The sequence below is a fragment of the Carassius carassius genome, chromosome 21 (genome assembly GCF_963082965.1).
Source record: "Carassius carassius chromosome 21, fCarCar2.1, whole genome shotgun sequence".
Taxonomy (NCBI): Eukaryota; Metazoa; Chordata; class Actinopteri; order Cypriniformes; family Cyprinidae; genus Carassius; species Carassius carassius.
The window spans coordinates 682501-692500 of record NC_081775.1 but is presented as its reverse complement, the minus strand read 5'-3'; the positions used below and the strand labels follow the sequence as shown (position 1 = coordinate 692500).

Below are 10000 nucleotides of genomic sequence, written 5' to 3'. Positions count from 1 at the left end.
TTTCTAAAAAGCACGAGTCGTGGCGATTCTGTGATCTGTTCCATCATAACTGAACAAGAAAATGACTTGACAGTGGACCTGGATTTGTGAGAGCAATGACCGTGCACTAAAACCATTGTAAGACAGACTTATGCAGTCACCAAATTATACTAACATTTCATTTAACACACACAATCTTGTGGTAGTTTAATCATTTATTTGTTTGATTAAAAACAATTAAAACAATAATACATAAAATGGATCAATCCAAGAATAAATCAATAAATTTGTGTGCTGTTTACACTAAGGGAGGCACGGTTTGAGTGCAGCTTGTTCTGCATTCAGCATTTGGCATCTCGTAAGTAGCACTTCTAGCACACCCTTATGCATTCATGCATGTACAGCATCAGGAATTGCTCTTAAATAACTTTAGAAAATGCTCTGCACAGCTAGGGTACGATCAGTCGTTATTGGCAAACCAGGCGTGGATGATTTGGTCCTGGCTGAAATGTTGGGGTTCTCAGAGTTTTGTTTCTTGGCAGTTTTTGACAGTAGTTACTCCCTGCGGCTGTGATTTCTAGCTGCAGTGTTGGTGTCCGGTGAGGGGGTGCTTCCTCTGTGTGCAGTTATTCATCAGAAGGACCTCGACTCTGTCCACGCCGCCGTCAGTGTGAATGTGTCTCATGATGTGTCCATGATCTTTCCTTGATGTTTAGGTGCAATCTGGCCTCTCTGCTCACGATTGCCCTCCATGGTAAACTGGAGTACTACACCAGCATCATGAAGGAGTTGCTAGTGGATTTGATCGACGCTTCAGCCTCCAAAAACCCCAAACTGATGCTCCGGCGGACCGAGTCCGTGGTGGAGAAGATGCTCACCAACTGGATGTCCATCTGCATGTACAGCTACCTTAAGGTTTGTGAAGAGTTCAGCAGCTGATTTGATTGTTTGGCTTCAGTTCATTGACTGTCTGAGTGTGCTCATAAGCGGCCTTTTCTCTCACATCCTCAGGAGACGGTCGGAGAGCCGTTCTTCCTGCTGCTGTGTGCCATCAAGCAGCAGATCAACAAGGGCTCGATCGACGCCATCACAGGGAAGGCACGCTACACGCTCAACGAGGAGTGGCTCCTGCGAGAAAACATCGAAGCCAAACCGCAGGTGAGATCCAACACACGACAGACCTGTCTTTCCAGCTGTGAAATGCCAATTTTTGGCCTCTTATCTCCTCTGTCTGCCTTCCAGAACATCAACGTCTCCTTCCAGGGCTTCGGTATGGACTCGGTGATCGTGCGTGTGATGAACACGGACACCATCGGTCAACTGAAGGAGAAAATACTAGAGGCCTTTTACAAGAACCTGCCCTTCTCGCAGTGGCCTCGAGAAGAGGATGTTGATCTGGGTAAAGAATCTCCGAGCATGGTTAAATCAATTCGTTTACAGCAGACAGGCTTGTTTAGTAGCCAGGTGTTAAACGTCATTGATAATCAATAGCGGCATACAACCCACGTAATGAAAATAACTCCGCAAATAACTACAATTGCAGGTTTCAAACACAGATGGCGACAAAGGGTCAAAACGTACGGACTGCAGCTTTAAATATGTAAATGCATATGTTTTAAGATGAAAAAGATGTGTATTCATGTGTAATGTCATTAATGCCAGATTATGAAGGGAATTGTGCTGTTTTCTGAATAAATGCTCACCAGTGTCGGGGAAAGTTACTTTTAAAAGTAATGCATTACAATATTTGCGTTCCTTCCTAAAAAAGTAACTTATTACATTACTTAGTTACTTTTTATGTAAAGTAATATGTTGCATTACTTTTGCGTTACTTTTTAAACATGAGCAGGGCTTGATTGTTTTAAATATAACAAGTTCTTTTTATAACAAATGTAAAAGCCCTTTCATGCCAAAAAGTGTAATGAATGAACCTCAGGCTGAAGGAAAAGTGAATTCACGCCTGTAAAGTGGAACACATGAGAAGGTGGTTCAACACTCTGCAGCATTGAGAAAACAATGAGGCCCAGATGTTAGTTTATCTAAAGTCATTTTGTTTATAAGTATGGTTGAATTGGTCTGTCCCGCTCAGAGTGGTTCCCAGAGGGCCACAGCAGCAGAATCCTGCAGGATCTTGATGACTCGTCTGTCATGGAGGACGGCAGGAAAAAACTCAACACCGTCTTCCACTATCAGGTGAGTGTGTGTGCACTCTAAAAAAAGAAAAGTTGACTTAACTTAAAATTACAAGGTAATTTGCTGCACAGCTTTTTTGAGTTTACTCAACTTTTAAACGAATTAGTTCACTTAACTCAATTCTAACTCAAGATCTTTTGTTCAGCTGATTGAGCTTTTATAGTTAAAAAAACTTTTGTTATGTAATTTCAACTTTGAAGGAGACAGTTAAAGGAGTACGCTGACTTTTTGGGGCTTTAGCCTATTCACCGTATCCTCCACAGTTAGGGTGAGCCTCCTTTGTCTGTTCGGTGTTGGCGCGCTTCATTGCACATGCGCCAGTTTCATGGTCGTTACAGTGCACATGCTCCAACCCAACTTGTATGCTTTTAATTTGAATTTACAAATTGAATTTACAATCAATTCTAGGTTGGTCCAACGATTGTTGAACCAACGTCTTTTCACTATTTATGCCAACATTTTTGCATTTAATTGTCCAGTTAACTAAAATATAAACATTAGTCTAACTTTTTGTGAGTTGTATTTTTTACAGTGTGTGTGTGTGTGTGTGTGTGTGTGTGTGTGTGTACAAACTTTTGGAAACGGGATTTCCTTACAGACTTTGTTTTACCTACTTCTTTGTTTTACCCCTTCTCTGTTAATTTGATTCATATTTTGTCTAAATTGATAATGCCTTTATCTGCCATGACTCTTGAGACAATTGCAATGCATTTTGACCATATTTAAGTCCATTACTCTAAATTCAGAAGATTTTCCCCCAAATTAGTGCAAGAAACTGGCTAATTCACACAGAGCCAAAATGGAACCCGTGGACAAACACATTAAGGCCCATATCGAGCCTACATCGGCCCTGCCATGAAATGCTGGCAGTGTGACCCAGAGAATAGCACTGTGCGCATCACTCTATGACCTCTGACCTGTCTCTTGCAGATCCCAGATGGAGCGTCACTGGCCATGAGCATGAAGGACAAGAGAGAGAACACACTGGGCCGAGGTGAGGATCACACCACCTCACATACACATCATATCCTACAAACTCAGGTACAAGCTCCTGGTGCTGCTTAAGTCTTTTCAATCAACCTTTTTTTCTATTGGTTCACAGTGAAAGATCTGGACACAGACAAATATGTTCATCTGGTGAGTGCGCTGACGTCTCAGTTTTCACATGAGTTCGGTCATCATACTGATAATCAAGAATCATAATTGACCAGAGATCTCGACTGCTCAAACTAGCTGTTGTAAGCAGATTATCATGGTCACGACATTCTTCACTGGCTCTTATACAGTAACAGGAGTTAGTCTTATAAAGCATCTCTCATGAACTCTGGTCAAACACTAACTCTAGACAAAGACTAGATTGTCAGACCCTTCAAACCCAAACGACAGAAAATCTGTCCAATCACCTCACTCATTTGCACTGTGAGGTTTGGCTTTCAGTTTCACAACTTCAGAGCTGAGGGAGAAAAACAGGTTACGTAATTGCCATGATAAAACATTTTTTGGCAAAGCAACAGAGAATGATCTGAAAGGTGATATCAGTTGGGTCTCTCAAACAGTGTTCATGGGAAACGATTAATAACTGGCCTAAAGCACTGATTAAATTAGGAAATAGCATGTGAGGAATTACAGCAAAAGCACTTCCCAGAACTGTGAGCAGAAGAGCAGTTACAGCTTAGGTCACTTCAGTCAGAATGTGTTACATTGAGCTGGTGGACTGATGATTTATGGGTAACGGCTCGATGCTGTGGTTTGACTGCAGGTGCTGCCACACGACGAGCTGACAGAGAGCAGGAAGTCCCACAGACACAGTCACAGGAAGAAGGTGTTACCTGAGATCTACCTGACACGCCTGCTCTCCACTAAGGTAACACTCGACTCATGATTCCAGAGCAATAACAATAAGCATCAGACCTCCTCAAGACTCGGAGGATTGAGAAATGAGCAAAGGTTACTTCTTCTCCAGTCCACACACAGCACATGATGAAATGAGTGAGCTTTACGGCCAACAACAGAAGCTTCCAGAATATAACAACAAGACAAGATATGTTTCTATTCAAGTTAAACTTATTCAAAACTGGAATAACCAAACGAGTCAATGAGAACAAAATCATCACTTCCTGATAAACTGGCACTAAATATCACTAAGAAAACAGAGAAGCCACTAAATATAATCATTTCTTGCACCTCAGAATGGGTAGACGAAACAATAAATGCAGTCGTTGCTTTCTGAGGTAGATGCTGTTTGGGAACGCAGTCTTGTAAGACAATTATACAGAAAGACTTAGTTCAGACCTTTCAGAATGACCACAACAACATATGATGATGTGATCGAGATCAGTCCGCTGCTAGTCAGGTTATCCTGTCTCATCGTCACTGTAGCAGGAACACGGAGTTAACTGAGTGCAGAAGCTGACCCATGTCTACAGAAGTCTCTCGTCTTTCCAGATGCAGCACATCATCATGACATTGCACACATAGGCTCACACTACACTGCACAGAGGGACAGTAGATGTTGGGAAAAGGTCATGAAGACAGAAGATGATGGATTGATTATGTGAATGTGTTTGTCTTGCACAGGGAACCCTGCAGAAGTTCCTGGACGATCTGTTTCAAGCCATCCTCAGCATTCCTCCAGAGAAACCACCGCTAGCTGTCAAATACTTCTTTGACTTTCTAGAAGAACAGGCGGACAAGCGTGGCATAACCGACCCCGACACGTTACACATCTGGAAGACTAACAGGTACGAATGCACAGAACCATGAGCTGTTTTAAACTTCCTGCTCACAGTCCATCGCTTCATGTTACATGGAAATCTAATAACTTGCTCCACCTGTCAGGTAATTGTTGATCACTAAGTTCGCTTACTGTTCAAGTCCTTGCAACCAGGCACTTTTTACCATCCATTCAGATCCCTGTGGATGAAACTAGTCCCTGCACACATTGCAGAAGTTAAAGGGGTTTGCTGTCGACTACTGTGATCTACAGTGAGATTGATACGAGCTCTATCTAAGGATGCTGGAGCAGAAAGAGTGTTAACTCTGATGTTCTCTGCGTGTCTCTCCACAGTTTGCCTCTGCGCTTCTGGGTCAATATCCTGAAGAACCCTCAGTTTGTGTTTGATATCGATAAGACGGATCACATGGACGCGTGTCTGTCTGTCATTGCACAGGCTTTTATTGACGCCTGCTCACTCTCTGACCTGCAGCTGGGCAAAGTAAGAACACACACACACACACACACACACACACACACACACACACGTTGTGTTCATTTATAGGCATAATGTTTTGTTCTACTATCCAAACTGTATTTTCTATCCTCTGTAACCCTACACCTAAACCTACCACAACTATAACTACCTACTGAGCACAACTACATGCTCAAATACTTCATTATGTGTGATCTATAAGCTTCTGTCCTCACGGGGAACTCAAAAATGTCCCCACATAGTCAGTATCTACTGGTATTACTATCCATGTGGAGATATAAGGTCTTCATAATGCAAGGCATACCGATAAACTCATGACAATTTCTGTATTGTTTCTGTATGGCTGTCTATATATGGAAATGGCAGCATTCATCACTAGAGCTTCTCTTCATGTGACCTCAGAAGAGAAAAGTGAAGTGAACTCTTTAAATAAGCAGTGTGAGAGAATGAGGGAATGACGTTTGCGGTCAGATTCTCTCTTACTTTAGCTTCTGCCATTCATGTCTGAAGGAGTAGTCACCTTTGAGAGTGAAAACAGGTCCATTGTGTATTGAGAAGTATGAAGCACAGCTCACACAGAAGCCACTTTCTGGTGGTCAGCGCTGCAAATTCATGTGACCAAACTGAAGAAAACAGGTCACATACATTTTCAGCTTAACTAGCCATCTGTTCAAAACCGTGTGAATTTTGCAGGAATGAATATAGTCTGAACCAAAAAAAAAAAAGATTACAGCAGATTTGAATATATTTATTCTGAATTGAATATATTTGACATAATATACCCCTGGCTGATCTGAAAAGAGTCTTGGTCATTAATGACACATTATAATCTCTCCGATCGCAAAGTACATAAAATCAGTGGAGCAAACCATACAATCTTCATACACATTCTGCTTCTGATCGATTGCTTCTTTATTACAGGATTCTCCCACCAATAAACTGCTGTATGCCAAAGAGATCCCGGAGTATAAGAAGAGAGTGCAGTGTTACTACAAGCAGATTCAAGAGATGGCGGCGCTGAGCGAGCAGGAAATGAACGCTCACCTGGCCGAGGAGTCCCGGGTGAGCCGAACACACACTTCTGATCACGAGATGATTTAAACAATCATGCAGTTGAGATTTGCTTAGTAGTATGGCATATATCGCTTTATGTGAGTGTAAGATTGGATATACTTATATCTTTACATGTTAACAATTATTCATTCTAATCACTGCATTATACATTTGAAATATGCCAGAATGCAAAAATATCAAGTAGATATAAAATACATTTGTATACTTACAAAGAATTTCTGGATGCTTTTTTTCTGCAGATATACAGGAATGAGTTCAACACTAACCTGGCTGTAATGGAAGTCTACAAGTATGCCAAAAGATATCGCAATCAGGTGAGTGAATTGTGCTAAGGCTGAATGTGACGATTAAACTTCACGATGCACTGCACATTCAAAGTCTGGTGCTGCACTGCTTTGTGTTCTGCTGTTACCACGGTAACGGTTATATTTCTACCAGATGAATGAATGAGCATTTTCAATACAACTGTTGTTTTGTGTTCGAGTTCAGACCAATGCGAAAATCAACCCATGTTTTCACCCTGCAAACACAAAGAGCTTTAAATGTGAACTGGTGGATCGATAAAAAGACAATGCATTATGAAAATCTAAACATTGGGGTGAATGAATACAAATGGTCTGCGATAATATTGTAATTGTTGTTTTAATGATGAACAATTTGATTTTATGAGTATATCGTGAAAAGCAAACACAAAACACACCTACAGAGGTGTATATCGTGTATATCATGTGATGAAGTCTAGTAGGTTAGACAAGTGCGCGTGCGCATTGAGAGTGCGTTCTTTCACTGCATGAATCAGTCTATTAAAGTGCATTTAGAATTATCACATAATTTAAGATATGGGGCAGAAAATGTATATATTTATATAATTTCATATAGTCAATATCACACAAGGAATGCTGTTTTTTTCTTTCTCCAACAGTAAGCATGATTAAAAATGTGATCTTGATTTTATACAACAGTTCAATAAACGTAGTTAATATTAACAGACTTACGTTTTAGACACCATATTTCCTGTTTTTGCTCTTTCTCCAACAAAAATCATTTCACACAGCCTCAGCGCTGTTTTGTTCCTCACCCGTTTAAATGGTTTGGTTTAGTCGCAATGACTCACTTACTAACAGTGACTTGCTGCCACCTACTGGCTGTTTTAATTTCACGTTTAAGGTACCCTATAAATTTTTAATGCTGTGTTCACACCAAACGCGAATAGAGCGTCTGGCGCGAATGATTTCAATGTTAAGTCAATGCAAAGGCGCGTTTACGCGCGTCTGGAGGTCTCGCGGCGCGAATGAGGCGTTTAGCGCGGTGTGGAAGACGCGAATTCACCTCATTCGCGCGTCTAGTTCGCGCGAATGATGCGAATTGACGCGCGAATTGAACGTTTCACGCGATACGCATGTTAGGAGCGAATGGTGCTTTTGTGCATTTAAGCGTTTGACGCGAATTCGCGTCTGCCGCTCGAGTTGAAAAAATTTAACTTTGGCGTCAATTCGCGCCGCGTTAACCAATCAGGAGCCTGCTAGGAGTCACTCATTCAATAGTATGTTCCTGCAGCCTCCGGTTGTGCAGGAATACCCTTCTCCACTCATTCAACAAGGAGGAACGACTGATGTTGTCAGTGAGCAGTCAACCAGAGCTATATTACAAAAGTTCATTTTTCTATAGAGACAGGAATAAAAAGGACCTATATATATATATATAAAACATATTAATAGATTAATTGAATAAAGGCCAAAGATAAGAAACGTTTCGTTTTACCCCAAACTAATTATATTTTAACTTGAACCACTAAAGAGACATCAGAGCCAGCGGCAAATGTCAGAGGGTCTAGCCGAGGTTAGGCTGCTCTCAGCGGATACTTGAGTTCTGAGCTCCCGCTGATCGAATGGAGCTTATCTCCGAGATCGGCGAAACACATTTTTATAAATAGACACTGTCTTTCTAAATAAATCACATATTTGAGTTTAAAACAACTACATTCTCACCTGAAATACTTTTAAAACTACATTTCATGACACGATAACAGTAATATTTTGAAAATTATCCGAATAAAATGGCGGTTGAAAATGCTGAGTGAACTCAGCTGGCAGAAGCCCCCCCCATGACGCGAATTCGCGTCTGTTGTGAAGTTAATTTCAGGCGCGAATGAAGCAAATTACTCGCGCGAATGATCTCAAAATGGTCAAGCGGCAAACTAGAACACAGCATAAGGGTGCCATTGAATGCATTGATACAATATTTTTTATTGTTCTCTGATGTCCCCAGAGAGATTGTATATGAAGTTTTATCTCAAAATACCCCACATAGATTTGTTTATAGCTTGTTGAAATGGCCACTTTTAGGGTATTAGCCAAAACGCTCTGTTTATGTATATGTCCCCTTTAAATGAAAATGATCTGCTGCTCCCATCTCCCTTTTCAGAGGAGTGCAGAGCAGTCAGTTTTGCCAAGTCTGCGGTTTTCCCGCAGGTAAAAGTGAGCCCAATAACGTGATATTTAGCCCCTAAAATGCTAATTTAACCCCACCGGAATGTGATTTTTACTGGGGGATCCCCCAAAAAATGTGATAAGGGCTAGTTTTGAGTAGCAATTGGGCAGGTTTTGTTGTGAAAACCTGGCAACCCTGCCGGAGCTTCAGGAGCTCTGTGGCATGAAATTAACCACTGTGTCCACAGCGGTCTGTGGAGACTCCTATGTTCGTTGGTTCATCCCAACACACAGAACTATTGATGGCTCTTTGGGGCTGACATTGTATCTCCAGCAGCTACAGCAGAGAACAGTAATGATGGACTGCTGCATCTCACTCTGGGCTGTGTATATGCTAATAGGACAGAGAGCGTCACAAATGGGCGGGACTTTCGCCGACTATGTCATCATAGTACTGAGAAACCTGGAGCTGCTCAAGTGAAGAGACTGTTTATGACTTATTGGGAATATAAAACAACGAGTGAGTGGATTTTACCATTCTAGGCTGGTTGTTTTCACACACTGCGGCCACACAAATGTGTATAAACACCTTTAAATAATTTCAAACATCAGTTTTCAATGTTTATGTTTAAAATATCAAAACATTATTTATGCATTTGTAATTGCAGGTTAAAGTATGTAATGTCCATCTGAGCTGCATTAAACACTGTGTAAATGCATCTACTGTAGACTACGTACAATTCTAATGCAGCTTCTGTGTTTCCTCTGCATTGCAAAGATGAATTTTATTGATATTGATTTAATTTACTTGGTAACAAACCAAATGCAAGAATTTGACTCAAAAGATGGTGCACACTTTTAGAAAAAAAAAATATCTTAAAGGTAAAAATGCCCATAAAACTTTCTGGAAATTATTAATTTCTATTACTGCTATTATCTGACCACACAGAATATGAAGAATAGCTAAATATTCAGGAGTCAGCTGTCCATGGTAGTCCTTCAGATATCAGCGCAATTAGTATTAAATTTTATTTGTGCAGGTCTTAAAAAGCCTTATGTTTGAGCTTAAAAATCCTGCAGAAACCCTGTGTGAATGTAAGCGTGTGTGAGTTTGTG

The 10000-nt window shown here is 40.9% G+C and overlaps 1 protein-coding gene across 2 annotated transcripts in view; it reads left to right on the top strand.

Moving 5' to 3' along the window:
* plxnd1 (plexin D1) overlaps window positions 1–10000 on the top strand; it is an 81411-nt gene that overhangs the window by 58873 nt on the left and 12538 nt on the right. For both annotated transcript variants that reach the window (XM_059502954.1, XM_059502953.1), the window contains 11 exons: window positions 696–894; window positions 991–1137; window positions 1222–1378; window positions 2069–2172; window positions 3103–3166; window positions 3275–3309; window positions 3932–4036; window positions 4750–4913; window positions 5240–5387; window positions 6303–6443; window positions 6695–6769. In XM_059502954.1, the coding sequence (XP_059358937.1) occupies window positions 696–894; window positions 991–1137; window positions 1222–1378; window positions 2069–2172; window positions 3103–3166; window positions 3275–3309; window positions 3932–4036; window positions 4750–4913; window positions 5240–5387; window positions 6303–6443; window positions 6695–6769 (1339 nt within the window). The remainder of the gene's footprint in view (window positions 1–695; window positions 895–990; window positions 1138–1221; window positions 1379–2068; window positions 2173–3102; window positions 3167–3274; window positions 3310–3931; window positions 4037–4749; window positions 4914–5239; window positions 5388–6302; window positions 6444–6694; window positions 6770–10000) is intronic.